This window comes from Amblyraja radiata, chromosome 31 (genome assembly GCF_010909765.2).
Source record: "Amblyraja radiata isolate CabotCenter1 chromosome 31, sAmbRad1.1.pri, whole genome shotgun sequence".
In the NCBI taxonomy this organism is placed as follows: Eukaryota; Metazoa; Chordata; class Chondrichthyes; order Rajiformes; family Rajidae; genus Amblyraja; species Amblyraja radiata.
In genome coordinates this window covers 4,555,384-4,575,582 of record NC_045986.1, presented here as the reverse complement: position 1 = coordinate 4,575,582, position 20,199 = coordinate 4,555,384, and the positions used below count along the sequence as shown (strand labels likewise).

Sequence of the window (20,199 nt, the reverse complement as noted above, 5' to 3'; positions counted from 1 at the left end):
AATAGAAAACTTTGTGATCTATCCAGCTCGACAGAGGAAAGGATTATGAAAACATCCAAATATTCAACATATAGATTCCTCTATTGCTGTACATGTATTGGAGTGTGTTGGTTGGCATCTAACTTGCAACTTCTTTTATAAGATATCAATGTTACTATAATTTGGTTATAATGTTGCAAGCTCATGTCAATTAGCAATTAATATGCTTATTATTCCATCTCATGTTGGAGTCTCTGACCCACATCATTATTAGCAGATGTACAGAGTGTGTTGGCAAGACACATAATCCAGCACCAATTGGTGCTTACATGAGCCCAATCCTCTGCTGCTTTCTTTCAACAAACTATTTTTTGCAAAACCATCAAAATCTTTCTATTATTCAAATCAAATGGGCCTCCAAGGACTACTGGGACCCACATGGATTCTACACACGTGTAGTGAACTGTGCATGTTAGCAGGTTACTGGAGGGCATTGCAAGGTGATGTGGACAGGTGCACAGGTGTGCATTGTTCATTGACCACACCAACACACACTTATACAAACAGCCGCTAAATGGAAAATTTACACTCTTTATAACCTGGTCAATTCATGGCCACAGTTTAAGAATAAGGAGTAAGCCATTTAGAACGGAGACAAGGAAACACTTTTTCTCACAGAGAGTGGTGAGTCTGTGGAATTCTCTGCCTCAGAGGGCAGTGGAGGCGGGTTCTCTGGATACTTTCAAGAGAGAGCTAGATAGGGCTCTTAAAGATAGCGGAGTCAGGGTATATGGGGAGAAGACAGGAATGGGGTACTGATTGCGGATGATCAGCCATGATCGCATTGAATGGCGGTGCTAGCTCGAAGGGCCGAATGGCCTACTCCTGCACCTATTGTCTATTGTCTATATCCATATTGTGTAGTATGCCATAACTGAAATACTTCCAGTACCATATTGGTGCATCGGCCTATGCACAGTACCAGTCTGTGGTTTAAGTAGAACCAAGATGAGAAAAACATTTTTCACACAGAGAGTGGTGAATCTCTGGAACTCTCTGCCACAGAAGGTAGTTGAGGCCAGTTCATTGGCTATATTTAAGAGGGAGTTAGATGTGGCCCTTGTGACTAAAGGGATCAGGGGGTATGGAGAGAAGGCAGGTACAGGATACTGAGTTGAATGATCAGCCATGATCATATTGAATGGCGGTGCAGGCTCGAAGGGCCGAATGGCCTACTCCTGCACCTATTTTCTATGTTTCTATTTGCACAGTTCACATAAATATCACCAAGTTGGACAATGGAATATTTGCAACACTTCATATTCAAAATAACAACAGGCTTCATTAATTTTGGAATTTCTCTTCAGTTTCCACATCTCAATTCCTGCTCAGAAGGTGGAAGAGTGACATGGGCAGTGAAGAACACTGGTACTCTCAGCGAGATACTGTCACTAACCTCCAACACCAATTGTCCTGCTGTGAGCAACATAACAGCCAATGTGATGCAAATTTCCTGTTGACAATGAAGGCATACTCCTCGTCAAGGGCAGCACGGTGGTGCAGCGGTAGAGTTGCTGCCTTACAGTCCCAGAGACCCAGGTTTGATCCTGACTACGGATGCTGTCTGTACGGAGCTTGTACCTTCTCTCCATGGCCTATGTGGGTTTTCCCTGGGTGCTCCAGTTTCCTCCCACATTCCAAAGACGTACAGGTTAGTAGGTTATTTGGCTTGGTAAAATTGTAAATTGTGCCCAGTGTGTGTAGGATAGTGTTAATGTGCGGGGATCACTGGTCGGCGCGGGCTCGGTGGGCCGAAGGGCCTGTTTCCGTGCCATATCTCTAAACTAAAACTAAACCTAACATTTAAGTGGTGAGGTGGGTGGGTGGGGTGGGGGAGAAGAGGTGCAGCAGAGGGGAGATGGGCTATAGACAGCCTGGGAACTTCTCACAGCTTAAGAGAAGGAATGAAGACAATTTAAGGTTGTCTCAGAGCTTCAGGCAACTGAAGGAAAATTTCTACAAACATTTCACAAGATACATTTTTAGCTTAAAGGAAACAGTTCAATCCGAAGCAGTGGTTTCCTATGAAGGAAGATTGAATGTGTACTATAGGATCTATGAATACCTGTAGATGGGATCCATGAAAAAGGGCGATGGCTTGGCGTAATGGAAGGGTTGCTGGTGCGGCACCTTGGGGAGCTCATCGTTGATCATCATTTTGCGTTCACCAAACACGTGGTTCCTCCTGGGCTCCCCTGGGCCGTTTTGACTGACCCGGCTGCGGCCACTGATGCTCAGGTCCAAGGGCTGCTCCTCGCCAGATAGCGTGGACACTATAAGCTTAGACGCGGGGAGGAGCTTTGCCTCTTTCCGTTTGGTGGTAAGGTCAAAGGGCGACTCGGAGCTGGCATTGCCACTTTTCTGGTGCTCTCTTGGCGACTTTGGCTCATTTTTCACCAGGAGATTGGGATTAAGATTTCGGTCCGTGAAAGGATATATGGAATGTGGGAAGTTCGGGAAGAGCTGGAACGGAAACATGGAGTGGTATGGAAGTGATCCCATTTTCTTCTCTTGCATCCCCATGAAACCTGTGCCAAAGTATTTCTCCGCAATGGAAGCGATAGCTTTAATGGAATCGTTAGCAGCGCTGGTCGGGAGGCTCTGTTCATCGGGAGGGGGGAAGAAGGAATGTTGGGATGGAAGGTACTGCGCCTGTTCATCGATTTCGTTGTTCGTGTTGAGGGAGACTGAAGTAACTTTCTCCGTTCCTTTGGCTGACAGACTGGCTTTTTCCTTCTTTTTATCTCCATCGCTCTCCATATCACTGTCCAAATCAGACCCAGTGCCTGTCGTCGTTTCCAGGTCAGTCCCACTTGTTGTATTGATGTCTTCAAAGTCACTACCTTCCGATAAGTCAGTGTTTTTTACCTTGTTTTTCTCAGTGAAACAATTGTCAGATCGAACATTGTTTTTCCCTTCTAAAGGGGCGTCCCTGTCATTGAAGGAAGACACCAAGGATGATGCTTGTGATACGGAGGGGTTCCCCATGTGGCTCTGGACATTTGCATCAATATCGTGATTTAAGCAGCCTTTCAACAACGCGTTGCTTGGTAGCACAGGAGCTCGGGGATAGAGCGAGTGGGGGAAAAGGCCTGGGAAGCCTGGAGCGAGAGCTGGAAACGTGGCTGTGGGCGAGAAGGGCAATCCCGTTGGGTGTTGGCGCGAGGGGAAATAATCATTGAAGCCCAAGGAAGCGTGGTTGAGAGAGGATGTAGGCTTGGACTTGTCCAGCATGGCACTCGGAGTGAGTGGTAGACCTTGATGAAACATTGGACTGGGGTTATAATGGTTCTTGCCCTCACAAAACCTACGGTGCTTGTTCAGCGAGGAGGTGGTGCTGAACATCTGACCACAGTCTTTGCACTTTATTTGTGTCCGACAATCGGCGTGCATTCTTTTATGTCGACAGAGGTTGGAGAACTGAGTGTAGGATTTGTGACAGACCTCACCTGCAATTAAACACAAAGGAGAAATGTAGCATCAATCTTCTCATATCTAATTCTAATAATACAGACAAAGAAGCACACAGGATTTAGGTGCCTCAACAGTAATATTAACAACTGCCTAGTCAAGCCGTTTACATGGACAGGAGTTTAGTCAGACCACAAACCCAATGGTATATGTCCTTGAATTCCTCTACACAAGTACCCATCATTGGAGATAAGCTGAAAGGTCACTTGCCACTATGGATCACTTCAAGTGAGCATAAGACACAACTGCTGCTTTGAATTTTGGTTTTAAATAATACATTTTCATTTACCCACTCACACAGGAATGTGAATATTGTAAAGTATTTGGATAACATTCTGTGTTTTTTGGGCTGCTCTTCACAAAGGGCAAAGGAGACCTGGGATGTGTCGGAAGGTCATGGTACATTGAATCATCCCAAAGAGGAGTAAAAAAATACTTGGCCAACTGTGAAAAGCCTTTGTGCTGTCCTGGGCTTCCTCCACTGTCAGAGTGAGGCCAAACGCAAATTGGAGGAACAGCACCTTATATTTCGCTTGGGCAGCTTACAACCGAGTGGTATGAATATTGATTCCTCTAACTTCAACCTTGCATCCCCTCTCTCTCCATCCCTCCCCCATCCTAGTCGACTTACTAATTTCACTGTCGTCCTGCTGAGTTTCACTGTTTGTATCACTCCCCACAGCCAACAATGCACCATTGTGGGCTCCACCTTTCCTTGATCATTTTTGCTGCCTTTGATTTGTCCTTTTGCCTATCTTTTATTCATTTATTTTCTATCTCTCGTTTCCCTCTCTGTCTGAAGAAGGGTCTCGACCCGAAACGTCACCTATTCCTTCTCTCCAGAGATACTGCCTGTCCTGCTGAGTTACTCCAGCTTTTTGTGTCTATCTTCAGTGGAAAGAGCCTTTGCTGTATTTGCAAAGATAGTTCCCATATAACACAAAGTCCAAAGAAAACAATTATACTTCAGTGCTCCACCAGTCATTTCACTTTATTGATTTGTTTTTTATGTTACATTCAGTTACCAAATGCAAGTGAATCCTACGGGATATTATTTTGCCTGTTAATGCTTAGTGCATTGGTTGATGTGCCAATGTTTTGTCTGAAGAATTTACTGCCTATAATGGAGCTGATGGGAAAGATGATTCCATTTTCCATTGTCCCTTGTCCCTCTCGGACTTCAGTACATCAAATAATGTACAAAGGATGGCAACCAAAGCAAATTAACTAACATATCAACATTGTTACCAAATAAAATCCTTCTACAACTCGGCATACTAAGTTGTGCAGGGAAGAGCGAGGCATCTCACATCCTCAAATTAAAATTAGTTTTCTTGTTTCCTGAGGGCAAATGGAACATGGCTGCCTTCGTTTTAGAAATGACCAGGATTAAAATGAGTAAGAAGGAACTGCAGATGATTTAGGCCGAAGATAGACACAAAATGCTGGAGTAACTCAGTGGGTCAGGCAGTATCTCTGGAGAAAAGGAATAGGTGACGCTTTGGGTCGAGAGCTTTCTTCAGACTGGAGAAACGCCGCCTGTTCCTTTTCTCCAGAGATGTTGCCTGACCCACCGAGTTACTCCAGCATTTTGTGTCTATTTGAGGCTTAAAATGAGTGAGTGACTGAGTGACAATTGGTTATGGGGGACAATGCACTCCTGAGCTTCAACAGCTATACAAAAAAAGATTTCTTACCATCACTCTGTGTCCATGCTTGTCCCTGCCTCCTATCTGTCAATATTATACAGATAAATAAAATTACAATATCATCAAACCAATTCTAAATCCTCTCATACTAACTTATACTAAGCAGTGTCACAGTGAGAGATCAACTGCTGGGACTTGTGGCTGCACAATGGGATATGTTGACCACCTCCACCCACACATCCACCTCACTCCCTCTCCAACTGATTACAACTGCCCTTGGCCACCCAACTGGTTGACTGCGGGATGCTTCACCATGCATGGTGATGGTCCAGCTCATGATGGAGGGGTTGTCCTCTCTACTTTTCAATGTCTTACCTTCCTTCCCTAAGATGGAGATGCCAAGCCCTGTCGCTCAGTGACTGGAGTATTGACAAGCTCAACTCAAACGCCTGGGAATTCAATGGAATCCTCGAAATCTAACCAACGTTCCATTGCTAATACTAAACAGCAAAAGTGAAGAGCAGCACCATTTGTAACAAATGAATAGAATTACAGAAAGTAATGGCCTAGAAGATTCAGCCCATCCAACTTATGACCCACGCACTGGTCCACAGCTTTGTCAACAGCCGCACATTAAATGACATCCAGGTCATTTTAAATGTGAAGGAATTTTACGCCTCAATCACCTTATCTGGGGGTGACTTGTGAAGGTTCACTGTCCCCGGATAGAAGTACTGTTCCTTCAAATCCTTTTTAAAGTCATCTCCCTATTACTGAACTCAGTGAAGTGGGAGCTTTGTCTCAACCTGCCTGGATCTCTTTTAGCTATATTCTTGAATGAATTCTCCTCAACATCCTCTGTTCCTAGCCCAGTCAATCCTTCCTGTAGAATTAAATCTCTCCAGCCTGGCAACATCCGCATAATCTCCTCGGCATTCTCTCAGAGTAGTGCGATCACATCTTTCCTATAACATGGCGAGCAGAATGAAGCACAAATTCATAGCTGTAACCTAAGTGATGCCTTGTGTATCTGAAGCATGACATTCCTTGCTATGTTTCAGCCAATAACGAAAAGTATTGCTTGTAACAAACTTTCCATCTTATCCATTCACCCAGCTATTTTCAGGAATCAGTCTACATACATTCCAAGATGGACAGGATCCCTGATAATAGCAAAGTAAGTAAATATGGTGAAACCAGCAATGCTTCTCATAAGGAATTATTACTGTTCGTGTTTCTTGTCTCTCCAAATGGATTCTCTTAAATTTCTCCAGAGTGAAGTTTATTTGCCACTTCTCCTTCCCCCGTGATGTAGCGGGATAATTGTACAAACTTGCTTTTCCAATTCTGGATGTTGCTAATGAATGGAAAATAGTTGGATCCGGGTCTGAAAATTCTAATAGTTTCACCTTGAAACTAGGAATGACACTTTGTAAATAACTGCTCCATTTTCTAAACTACGCACCCCATTTTTCTTTAGTGTAAATATTCCTGAAGTCTAATCCAATTGTAACAATGTTTATGCCAATCAAAATCTTATTGGAGAGATACAGCATGGAAAAAGACCCTTCGGCCCACCTTGCCCACACCGGCCAACATGTACCAGCTACACTACTCCCACGTGCTTGCGTTTGGCCAGTATCCCACCATGTACCTGTCTAACTGTTTCTTAAATGTTGGGATGCTCCCTGCCTCAACAATCTCCTCTGGAAGCTTGTTCCACACACCCACCACCCTTTGTGTGAAAAAGCTACCCCTCAGATTCTCATTGAATCTTTTCCCCTTCACCTTAAACCTATGTCCTCTGGTCATTGGTTTTCTTACTCTGGGCAAGAGATTCTGTGCATCTACCCAACCTATTCCTCGCATGATTTTATACAACTCACTAAAAACACCCATTTTTGTATCATCTTCAACTTGCTAATCTTGCCATGTATGTTCTCATCCAAATTATTGATATAGATGACAAACAGTAACGGGCCCAGCACTGAACCCTGAGGTAAATCACTTGCCACAGGCCTTCAGTCCGAGAAGCAACCTTCCACCATCACCCTCTGCTTCCTTCCATGAAGTCAATTTTCTATCCATACAGCTATCTCTCCTTGGATCCCATGCGACCTAACTTTCCAGAGCAGCCTACCATGTGGAACCTGGATGAATGCTTTGCTGAAGTCCATATATAAAACATCTACAGCTCTGCCCTTGTCGACATTTTTGATTATGTCTTCAAAAAACAAAAGTATTATGTAAATACTGAAGTGATATCCCTTCAAAGGAGGTCATTGCTAATTTGCCATTGTACATTGGGCACTTTCACATGAGGAGGAACATAATTCGAGCAGGACTCGGTAAAATGACCCTCTCCTGTGTCCCACTCTTAGCACAGAGGCAGAAACTCCACACAATGATATATCTAAATTCTGAAAGAAATTGTAGATATACTTCCCATGTTTTCACTTCAACTGACTTTCAATAAAACATTTAATTCGTCCTCCTAGCAATTATATCTGCACATTAAAGTTCTGCATTTCTTAAACTAGCAGACTAAGATCACTTGGTTCATCGGCATTTACTATTTCCTCACTATTTAAAAATATTCTGTGTTTCTATTTTGTTCTAACCAAAATGAATTATCTCCCATCTCCATGTCCAGTTGTTTAACTTGACAATATCCACTTGCAGCTAAACAAAGGTAAGTTCAGGACACCCGATGAGCAGCATTGAAGCATCCTGTTAAATTAGACACATGCGGGGATTGCACAAATCAAACTTAGCTGAAAGATTTGCAGCTTTTTCTGGCAATATCAGGTCTGAACAGGGATTTGAGAGAATTTAGGCCTTCATAAAAGAGGTTTTATAGTGGCATTAGAAAATGTGAAGCTATTTTTCATGTTTAGTATGGACTTTTTAGTTATTGAATGGGAAAATAATGGAAAGAAGAACGTTTCAGGAGGCACTTTGAGCTATTTGGGGGACTGAAGAATGATGGTCATGGAGTTGATGCAACACATATGGCAGTTGAGTGACCTCTCAACTTATCAATAGTTGTGGATCATAGCATCAACTTTCAAGAAAATACATTACAAAATACATTATAAATGTGAACATATTAATCTATAATGGAAAATGATGCAACAACAATGTGAGAACTGCAAGTTCAGCTTCAGCGATAGGAGGTGTGTGCAAATGTCAAGAGCTTTATGAGAGATATAATTCAATAAGATAGATTGATTAGTAGGACTGGGTGTTACAATCCCTAAGATTTCACTACAATTGACATTCTTGGGTATGACCATTAGGTGAATTTGCTAACATTCAGACACATCTTCAGTTGTGTACCTCAACGTCACTGGGTGTTTCGACCTTTTATCACAAGACATCCTCAGTCGAGGCAGGCCCACCGCAGAGTGATCAGACCTGGGTGTGTGTCTTATTGTTAGCCTCTAGATGGTCACATGGCAGCCCAGGCAGCATCTTTCCTCTTCAGCCACAGCCAGTGACTGCTCCGTTCGGCAGCATTGGCAAGTTCTTTTATTGCCTCCTTTGTGCCTACCCTTTGACTCCTACTTCCTTCAGGAGCCCTGCGGTGGAACTGGCTACAAAGCCCCTGCTCCCCACCTCCACTCAATGGATGAACTTTGAGATGATCTCCAAGTAGTACTTGAATGTCCCAATGTCTCTGCAAGTTAACTCCCACAATCATTTACACAACTTGAGATGCTAATCTCCTGGGGCATTCTGGGCTAAGGGAGTGAAGAGAGTTCTGTGCACCAAGACCTGAATTACACAGAAAATAAAATGGACTCTGATCCCTGACTGCCCATTTGAGGTGCTGCAGGACGTGAATCTAGCGTAATATATTCTCATGATAACCGAAAGGGGAAAAGAACATGATCCCCAGCTACAGGTGTTGCTGCTTGAACAGTTCTCAATTTATGGGTTCTTATGAAAATCTTCTTATTATTTTGTGTTATCGGTCTGTGACATTCAATTAGCAAGATAAGCCATTGGCGAATAAGAACAAAATCAAACATATTTTAGTGTCCTCCCTCGGCCTTCTAATTGTGAAAACTACCGGTTGATGTTGAAAAGGTTTCCTGGTGGAGATGAGGGTGAATGGATGTTTTAGAATGTGGACACGTACAGATCTCACACATGCATGCTCATCCCATGCAGCATTGACAACAGATCTACACATCGGCACAACTCAATGGTACCACCCCTATACCGGAGGTCCTTAGATAAGTCAGTTCAGACGTAAGCACACCAGAAAGTGAAACCAGCAGTGACCACTCAGCTTATCAGGTGTAGATTATACTAGTGTGTCCCATTCCTTCATCCATCACCACTTCTGGCCTCATTTGCTATTCAATTTTTTTAGCATAATTCCTATCGATCCAATCAGTTGAGTAATATAACTAGCCCCATTAAAGCACTTGGTGAATATATTTCACAGCGACACCAAGGAAATAAATCATTTATTTGGAGTGTATTTGGATTTTCTTTTAAAAGCCATAATAGTGTGGAAGTTAGTTGATGGTTTATAGTTTGCAGAGATTTGTAAATAGTTTACATAGCATCAAATATTGAACACACAGTCACAGGCAATACACTGGTGAAGGATTTTGAGGATAGGGTGAGTGTGTAAATGGTGGTGAAGGAACGTTATTGGGCCAAAGTAAACACTATTTGACTTTTTACATAGAGTCATATAGCAGGGAAACAGGCCCTTCAGCCCAGCTTACCCATGCCGATTAAAATGCCCCATCTACACTAGTCCCACCTACCTGCGTTTGGCCCATATTCTTCTACATCTGTCCTATGAATGTACCTGTCTAATTGATTCTTAAATGTTGTGATAGTAACTGCCTCAACGACCACCTCCTGTTGCTTGTTCCATATACCCACCACCATTTGTGTGATGTGCGATATACCCACCACCAATGTTGCCCCTCAGATTCCTATTGAACATTTCCCCTCGTACTTTTATGCCCCTGTCCCACTTAGGAAACCTGAACGGAAACCTCTGGAGACTTTGCACCCCACCCAAGGTTTCCGTGCGGTTCCCGGAGGTTTTTGTCAGTCTCCCTACCTGCTTCCACTACCTGCAACCTCCGGCAACCACCTGCAACCGCTGGGAACCGCACGGAAACCTTGGATGGGGCGCAAAGTCTCCAGAGGTTTCCTAAGTGGGACAGGGGCATAAAACTATGTCCTCTGGTTCTTGATTCCCATACATTGGCTAAAAGACTGTGCATTTACTCCAACTATTCCCCTCGTGATCCTATACACCTCTATAAGACCACCACTCATCCTCCAGCACTCCAAAAGATAAACTCCTAGCCTGTCCAACTTCTCCCTACAGCTCATGCCCTCGGGTCCTGGCAACATCTTTATAAATCTTCACTGCACCTTTTCCAGCTTAACAACATCTTTCCAGTAACAGGAAGAGCAAAACTGAACATAGTACTCCAAATGTAGCCTCACCAATGTCTCGTACAACTGTAACGTTCTAACATCTATACTCCACACTCTGACTGATAAAGGCCAATGTGCCAAAAGCCTTCTTGACCACCCTATCAACCAGTGATTCAACTTTCAAGGAACTATGTACCTGCACTCCTAGATCCCTCTGCTCCAAAACGCTCCCCAGAGCCCTGCCATTCACCATGAAGGTCCTGCCCTGCTTTGACTTCCCAAAATGTAACACCTCGCACTTGTCTGCATTAAATACCATTAACAAGTCCTCAGCCCACCTGCCCAACCCGCTGTAATGATAGATAACCATCTTCACTATCTACAATGCCACCCACTTTTGTGTCATCTGTAAATTTACTAACCGTGCCTTGTACATTCTCATCCAAATCGTCAATATAAACATGGGTTATGGTATTCCCACTTTGGGATGCCCAGTAATGCCCAAGGTGATCAAATGTTTCATTGCTTCAGCTTTGATATCCTCAAAATTGGATGGCAATATCAGCCAGCCAGACACAAAATAGCTGAAGTTACAGGAAGCAAGATGGAATACCTACCCAAGAGGAAATACATTCTGTGATATTTATGTTCTGAACTATTGATCCAAAACAGTAACAATGAAATGAAACTGTTACTTCCATAACAATGAACGTGGTAGAATGCAGGAGATCAAATTGAGGCGCTTGTAAGACCGTCTCATCTCTAACCATTACCAGACATTTATCTATATTCTGCCACCTGATAAATAACCAGAGTTGCTGCAATTAGAGCACCCATTGAGTAGCTGACACTTTAATTTAAGATTAAAACAGGGGACATCACTGGCAGTGTCCCAATAAATGGAGAGGATCCTGAAAGCTTGTTATCAATACGGCCAGTATTGGCAGGGCATCTGTAAGCTCATCAATATTTATCAGGTCTCCCACACAGAAAGGTTAGAAAACCCAGTCACTGAAAGAGAGTTTATGATTTGTGGGTATCTGTGTTTTCATAGTCTGTCTCTCTTAAAAAACAGAGCTGAACGAACAGAAAACAGAGGGAAGGAATAAAGAGCTCGATGTTTTGATATGAGGGGAATCAAGGGACATTGGTTAGTGTGGGAAGGTGTGAAGGTAGGAATGAGGTAAGTATATTGAATGGCAAAGCAGGTTTAACAGGGAAAATAGCCAACTGTTATTTCTATTTTTATACTCCTATTTCCTTATAAGATTATAAAAAACAGGAATAGTAGATATATGAGGTGTATTAGGCCTACTCTTAAATAAGATCATAAATGATTAGATTTCAACTGAGACAATTAACTTTTTCTCTATAACTCATGTTATCAAGGGGAGGTCATTTAAGACTGAGGTGAGAAAAAACTTTTTCACCCAGAGACTTGTGAATTTATGGAATTCCCTGCCACAGAGGGCAGTGGAGGCCAAGTCACTGGATGGATTTAAGAGAGAGTTAGATAGAGCTCTAGGGGCTAGTGGAGTCAAGGGATATGGGTAGAAGGCAGGCACGGGTTATTGATAGGGGACGATCAGCCATGATCACGATGAATGGCGGTGCTGGCTCGAAGGGCCGAATGGCCTCCTCCTGCAGCTAGTTTCTATGTTTCTATCCCTGTAGACCAAAATCTATCTCTGCCTTGGACATATTCATTTATGCAGTCTCCAAATTCTCTGTGTTAGAGATATCCAACCTTCTTATCTTTTCAGTTAGGATAGCTACCCAGGCTTTACAATGACATTTATAGTCCATGTATGTAGTCAAACCTGCTATCATCATTCCAGGCCATTCAGTTTCCCATCACCCAGCAGCTCATGACTCCTCAATTTGTCCAGTGTGTTTTTTGGTCTCATGCTTATCTCTCAAATGATCACAAGCTTGTCTGCCTAAGTTCTATCATACCACTGGTGGAGTGATGAACGAATTGTACGGGATGGGTTCCCAGCTTAGACATGACAACGATTCCCACAGAAACGGAATCTAACTCTTAACCATGTTTTAAAATGTCACATGGCCATGGAGGGTGGTTTATAGACCAAAGCAACTGGCTGGATCACTTCCCAGTAGCAGCAACAAGCAGGAAGGCTTCACACACCCATTATCGCAGGTGAACAATAAGTGGGCTTCACTATCCCTCCTCTTGGAGAATGAACAGGTAGGACATCAATTGGCGAATGCGGTGAAATCAAATGTTAATGAGAGGGCGGAATCAGTGGAAACATTAACATTGGGGTTATGGGGTTAACATAGGCAGGAGAATGGGGCTGAGAGGGAAAGATAGATCAGCCATGATTGAATGGCAATGTAGACTTGATGGGCCGAATGGCCTAATTCAGCTCCTTTTAAGTTATGAAAGTCAAGAGGAGCTGCAGTTGGCAGTGTTCAATCCTTGCTGCCGCAGACACATAGTCAGCATCTGCTTTTATTCCCTCCTTGAAGTGGGAAGATGTAACCCCAGGCCAGTGACACCAGGCTCTGTTTGCTTGAAGGAACGGTGACAGATTCTATATATTTAGTTCCATTCTAGAGAGCTACTTTGTGTCCCCAGGAGGGTGCGACTAACACAAATACAAATGCCCAGGTTAGAACATGTTTTCATTAAGTGTTCAGGCTGTGGCTGACGTGTCAGCCTATCGCTGTGAATTATCACTCCCAGCACGCAAATGAATCCTCAGATTTTCAGTGATATGACCAGCTCAGTGCTACTGAAGCGGCAAATCTTATGGAAACTTTTGCAAAGAATCTTATCACTGAGAACTAATGGGTTTGAGATAGCAAACAGGCCAATTATCAGAAATTCCATTTAATTTGCAATTTGTAATGGCTAGAGCAGAAACTTGTGCTGAAAAGAGTCTGTAAGGTCAACTCTCTGTAAATAATGAGCTGTGTGTAATGGGTGGCTGGCACTAGATCACAGATCTGATTGACCACATTGGTTTCAAGAATGCAGCTGAACCACATATATTTCAAAGAAGGACTATATACTTGGGCAGTTAACATGACGATATGAACAAGAAAGTTAAAGTGCGTTTTTGAATTGGCCATGATGCTACTTTTTCCCCTATAAAGATGGCGCCCACCCAGGGGACTATTTACGAATGAGCCGCAGAAGCAGATCTACTTTGATCAAAAAATCAACATTGCTATTGTGGGCGGTAATTCACAGCCTCGTGGGTACAAAGGGGTTCAACCCCGACCTATACTCCCCGGCCTGTAGGGGAACATCTTCAGGCTCTATGCAGACCCCAATATGAGTCAAATCTCTTTGGGGAGGGAAAGGTTGTGTGTGGGAGGAGGTGTTGTGGATTGTTGGGGGGAGGGGCAAAAGATGTGGAATTGTTGGGGTCATGAGACAGATACTTCCCAGGAGGTTTGCAAATCTGCCAGAGCAGTAATCGCGAAGAATTTCAAGGGATAACAGAGGAGAAAGGCAGTAAGGGAGAGGTTTCTGAGCCAGTGGACTTCATGAAAAACCTGGATCTGATGGGAATGTTGATGAAGAATCAAACAGAGAGCGGTGGTAGGACTGCACCACGCACTTTAACTCAGTCACTCATAAGACTAAGGAGAATGATTGGATGTCTGAAAACACAGGACACCTGCAATTACACATTACGTCAAGACAGATTCGGTAACTCACAGGTGAATGGTTTAACGCTGCTGTGTATGTGCTTGTGCTGCTTTAATCCAGAAGACGTGGCAAAGGTTTTCCCACAGTCAGGGCAAGCGTGTGCCCGAGCTCCCACATGCTGAGACCTGATGTGCCGCTGGAGGTTGCTTGGATCGGTGAATACCTGATGGACAGAAGGAGAGAAAGTCATTGGAATCAGTGGCAGGTTGTGATCACCTGTAGCAGAGATCTCTTTAGTGTAACTGCAATTTCTACAATAGAAGTGTAAATATATTTATAGCAATAACACACAGCACTGTGGCATAGAATCAGAGAGTGAGAGAAACTGGTGTTGCTTTATCCCGCTGACAGACACAATGGCCCACATCACCTGTTCTGATAAACATGTAAGATTCGATCCTTTGCTTTTTTCATATTTAGCTTCGGCAGCTTACAACCCAATATTGATTTCTCTAACTTCAAGTAACCCCTACATTCCCTCTCTCTCCATCCCTCCCCCACCCAAGTTGCACCAGCTTCTCGGTCTCACCCAGCAAACAGATAACAATGGCCTGCTTCCTTCATCAACGTTACTTTTTTGCATATCTTTCATTCACTTGTTCTATATCTCTCCACATCATCGTCTAGATCTCTTGTTTTCCTTTCTCCTGACTCAGTCTGAGGAAGGGTCTCGACCCGAAAAGTCACACATTCCTTCTCTCCAGAGATGCTGCATGTCCCGCTGTGTTGCTCCAAAATTCTGTGTCTGTCTTCGGTTTAAACCAGCATCTGCAGTTCCTTCCCACACAAGATTCTATGTTCTATCTGCATTGGCATTTAATGTACAAAGTTTTGCCAGGATCATGAGGTTGTTTTGCATAAATCGTTTGAATTCTAATTGAGTATTTTACTTAGGGACCTTGACCTGGGAGAAAAGGCAGCAACTTTCTATACATGCAGTGGCTGGTATAATTTACTACCCAGGCGGTGCTGGCACATACAGTCGGACTATGTCTGTTGGATCAGCAGGAGTGAGTGTGACAGCAATTTTTTCAGTTAGTCTTTTTTTAAAGCAGACTGCAAGGCAGCTCACAACTGCACGTGTTGGGAACTGCAACACATAACCCCATAGATCACTTGAAAATGAAATTCCCCTCAGCACCAGTACACCCTCAATTCCCAGTCAACATGCAGGGTGATGGCCATTAGTGAGGCTTCACTGATAGAGGAATGGTGTTTCAGTCTCTCTGTGAATGGACTGAAATCACTCTTCATTACCATACTTGACTTTAATCAATGGAATCCATTGCAAGCTGAGTCTAAAGTGGAGTTTAGTTTAGAGATACAGCGTGGAAACAGGCCCTTCGGCCCACTGAGTCCGTGCCGACCAGCGATCCCCATACAATTTACACTAGGGACCACCTACAATTTTTTTTTACCGATACCAATTAGCCTACAAACATATACATCTTTCAAGTGCAAGAGAAAAACGTAGTCCCAGAAAAAACCCACGCAGGATTACGGGGAGAACGTACAAACTCCATACAGACAGCTCCCGTAGTCTGGATTGAACCTGGGTCTCTGGCTCAGTAAGGCAGCAGCTCTACTGTTGTGCCACTGTGCTCTTCCCAAAATTCAAACAATACCTCAAGTCCCCAAATTCTCACCATACAACAGTTAGAAGCTGCACAGGATATGGACTATGTCTCACCACATATACAAGTAACAATTATATAATGTATTGTATATAGCTAAATATTCCAAGCCGCCTGCCATTTTTGATGACACTGCAGATGCCCAAACTCTTCGGACCAAATGTTTCAACAACCAAAAGAGAGGTAGAAAAGTAGATTGCGGAGTGGCTGCGGGCTGCTAGTGGAAGTGTGATTAAAGCGGGATGTCTGAGAGGTTAGAGTTAGAAGCCAGAAATAGAAGGGTGGCACAGTGGCGCAGCGATATAGTTGCTGCCTCACGGTGCCAGAGACTCTGGTTCGATCCTGACTACAGGTGCTGTCTGTATGGAGTTTGTACCTTCTCCCCGTGACCTGCGTGGGTTTTCTCCGGGTGCTCCGGTTTCTGCCTACACTCCAAAGCCGTCCAGGTTTGTTGGTTGGTTTGCTTTGGGGAAATTTGTAAATTGTCCCAATTGCATGTAGAATAGTGTAAGTGAGCAGGGATCACTGCTCAGCATGGACTCGGTGGGCCAAAGAGCCTGTTTCCATGCTGTATGTCCAAACTAATCTAAATCTCAAAGCCTTGTAGAAAAGGAAGAAATAATTGTTTTCAATGAATGAATTTTCAATGAATTTGTTAATGGAGATAAGAATGATGAGAGGTAATCAGATGTGCTGCCAAATTCACCCAGTGCTCTGCTAATTGGTGAATGAAAGTCTGATGCAGTCAACAAAGGTTTGGAAAAGCTCAAGTTTCTATTGGGTGGAAGATGGAAGAACATTGGAATGATTCATTCTAGAGGGAATAAGGACTTGGAAGTAAACCTCTGTAGCAGATTAACCAAGGCTGGGTTACAGCTGGGCAGTGCTATGGATGTGGACCTGATCCTTTGGGTGATGATGCTATATTACCAAGACAGTGAACACTAGCTCATGCTTAGACAATTGACAGCGACAATGAAAGTGTCGAGTGAATGTAGTTTGTGGAAGGGAACAAACACAATGGCTTCAGCCTTCCTAAAAGTCTAATTGGAATCTAATGTGTGCTTGTGATATTGAATGTAAAACCAGCAGTGTAACAAATCTTAGAGTGGTACAGCACAGACACAGGCCCTTTGGCCCACCATGTCCATGCTGACCCTTTTGTCCATCTACATAATTATGGCGAACCTAATATTTTTTTTGATGCTGACACTGATGGGCAGCATTGAAATGAGGGCTGGAGAGGTGCCCAGGATAGAACCTTATGGAATTCCAGAGCCACTGGTTCATAATGAAATCAAAAAAAGTGGTTCTCTGGCTGCAAATAAAAATGGTAAGAGTCACAAATCTAGCCTTTTCAGGGTAAGAGATAACTACAAGGGGTAGGGTACTACAGGAACAGGGTATTGATTGACTAAAGAATGTTACAAAATCTGGTCAAGTGTTGGCAAGGTCTGTATTGTTTGTACGGAGTTTGTACCTTCTCCCCGTAACCTGTGTGGGTTTTCTCCGAGATCTTCGGTTTCCTCCCACACTCCAAAGACGTACAGGTTTGTAGGTTAATTGGCTTGGTAAATGTAAAAATTATCCCTAGTGTGTGTGGGATGATGTTAATGTGCGGGGATCGCTGGTCGGAATGGACCCGGTGGGCCGAAGGGCCTGTTTCCGCGGTGTATCTCTAAACTAAGGTTATTTTTGGTCACGATGAAAATAAGATGAGTTGGGAGAGAGACTCCAGTCATTTGGTCACCAGAAACAGCGACGCGTAGCTGCTGTGACCGTTGACATAGCAATTTATAATACAAAAGAGGGTTGACCAAAATTTATAAGGACAGTTGGCAAAACATATAGACAGGACAGAGCACCGAGAAATACTCTCTGTAAACATTTGATTTATGGACAGGATGATAATTTGTGCATATACCCAAAATAAAACATTCTCCATCCACTGGGCATATTTCCTTCTCTTTATTTTGCGTGCACAAATACCTGTGTTTAGTGTGCCGTTACCTGAGAAAGTATTAGCATAGCGAACTACCTTCTCACAACAAATCATAAGAAACTGGGGTTAAGAATAAATTGTTGCCCTTTCTTTTTAAATAGAACTAATCTATTTTATTTTATTGTAAGGTTATATGAAAGCTCAGTTGAAACAAGGGCCATAACTCCATTGCTGCTTGTGTGCTTTTACAAGTGCTTAACGCGCTGGAAAGTGCCTTGGCATGGCCTGAGGTTGTGGTAGGTGCTATAAAAATCCAACTATTTTCTGTGTGTGTGTGTGTAGGAAGTGCAGTTCCATTGGGGCATATTATTGAGCAGGTCAAGGTCAAAGGACACTTTGTAATTTCAGGCACTCCCACTTAAGGTAACAAAGAACCTCCCTCCCTGTTATTCAACAGAAAGAAGCCACTATCTCAAGCTTTGCTCCTTACACCAGCTGATAAAACTACACTAGAAACTCAAACAGTTTTGAATGCACTTTGCTTTTTTAATCCCAGAACTGGCTTTTAGTCTTTTGTTTACTCACCATTTACCTCCTACGCCTTGGCATCAGCCCAGTCCATGTATCCCAAAGCCTACCTGATGCACTAGAAACCTTATGACATTTAGGGTGACCCGGTTGCTGCCTTACAGTGCCAGAGACCCGGGTTCGATCCTGACTGCAGCTGTTTGTCTGTACGGAGTTTGTACATTCTTCCCGTCACCTGCGTCATTTTTTCCGGAATCTCTGATTTCCTCCTACACTCCAAAAGCATACAGGTTTGTTGGCTAATTGCTTGGTATAATTGTAAATTGTCCCTAGTGTGTGTAGGATAGTGTAAGTATGTGGGGATTGCTGGTCGGACAAGGTGGACCGAAGGGCCTGTTTCCATGCTGTATCTCTAAACTAAAGTTAAGATAGCGAAGTCAGGGGATATGGGGAGAAGGCAAGAACAGGGTATTGATTGTGGATGATCAGCCATGATCACAGTGAATGGTGGTGCTGGCTCGAAGGGCCGAATGGCCTACTCCTGCACCTGTTGTCTATTGTCTATTGTCTAAACTAAACTAACTAAACTGAAGAAGGGTCTCGACCCGAAATGTTGCCTATTCCTTCGCTTCATAGATGCTGCCTCACCCGCTGAATTCCTCCAGCATTTTTGTCTACCTTCGATTTTCCAGCATCTGCAGTTCTTTCGTAAAAATAATTTGTTTGGGAATGATTTAAATTGATTTGAATTGTTGCAGAGATTGTCCTGAAGATAGTTTTGCTCTCACTGATATGATATAAGAGAGCTCGAGGCGGTGTTGCAATTAATAAATCACTGTTATGATAAACAATACGTCCTATTGCAAACAAATGTGCCAATGCCATCGTTAATTCAGATCTGGGCACAACTTTGAAAAGCATTGTCCTTTTTCTGAACATATCATCAGTGCAAATACACGTACAGGCAGCAACAAGCATGTCGATTTCATTCTAGATACTCATCATAAATTACTCGCCTTAGAGACATAAATTATAACTGTAGCATACAAGCGAGCCGTTCAGCCCATCTAGTCCATGCCGAACAGGATGCTCATCCAAGCTGTCCCATTTACCCGTGCCTGACCAATAGCCCTCTGGACCTTTCCTTCCATCTATCTGTCCAAGTGTCTTTTCAATATTGTTATTCTACCTGCCTCAACTAGTTCATCAGGCAGCTCGTTTCAGATTCCCAGTACCCTCTGAGTGAAAGATTAGCCCCTCAGGTTCCTATTAAATCTTCCAACCCTCAACTTAAATGTATATTTGGAGTGCAATTTGGTGACCCCATTGAAGGAAGGATGTGAAGGCTTTGGAGAGGGTGCAGAGGTTTACCAGAATGCTGCCTGAATTAGAGGGTTTCAACTACAGGGAGAGTTTGGATCAATTTGGATTATTTTCTCTGACACGTCAGAGGTTGAGGAGAGACCGATTGAAGTATGTAACATTATGAAAGGCATAGATAGGGTAGACAGTCAGAACTATTTTCCCTGGGTGGAAATGTCAAGAAGGAATAGCTTAGAGGTCAGAGGAAGCTATTAAAGGTGATGTGTGGAACAAGCTTTTTTACAGGCAGATGAGATGAGTAAAACTTGGCTTCATGTTCGGCCATCAATATTGTGAGCCAAAGGGCTCCTTCCTGTGCTGTTCACTTCTATGTTCATGCCTCCCTAGAGTTGATTCCAACACTGAGTAAAATATCCTGTACATTCACCCTATATATTCACCTCATTATTTTATATACCAATGTAAGATCACCCCACAGCCTCCTGTGCTCCAGGTATAAAGTCCTGGTCT

At 43.3% G+C, this 20,199-nt stretch overlaps 1 protein-coding gene across 12 annotated transcripts in view; it reads right to left on the bottom strand.

Moving 5' to 3' along the window:
* prdm16 (PR/SET domain 16) overlaps positions 1 to 20,199 on the bottom strand; it is a 771,474-nt gene that overhangs the window by 82,622 nt on the left and 668,653 nt on the right. For 9 of the 12 annotated variants that reach the window (XM_033047847.1, XM_033047849.1, XM_033047848.1 and 6 more), the window contains 3 exons: positions 14,272 to 14,425; positions 5,208 to 5,243; positions 2,105 to 3,488 (listed from right to left, as the gene is read on the bottom strand). In XM_033047847.1, coding sequence (XP_032903738.1) covers positions 2,105 to 3,488; positions 5,208 to 5,243; positions 14,272 to 14,425 — 1,574 coding nt within the window. The remainder of the gene's footprint in view (positions 1 to 2,104; positions 3,489 to 5,207; positions 5,244 to 14,271; positions 14,426 to 20,199) is intronic. The other 3 variants (XM_033047853.1, XM_033047854.1, XM_033047855.1) reach the window with 1 other exon arrangement.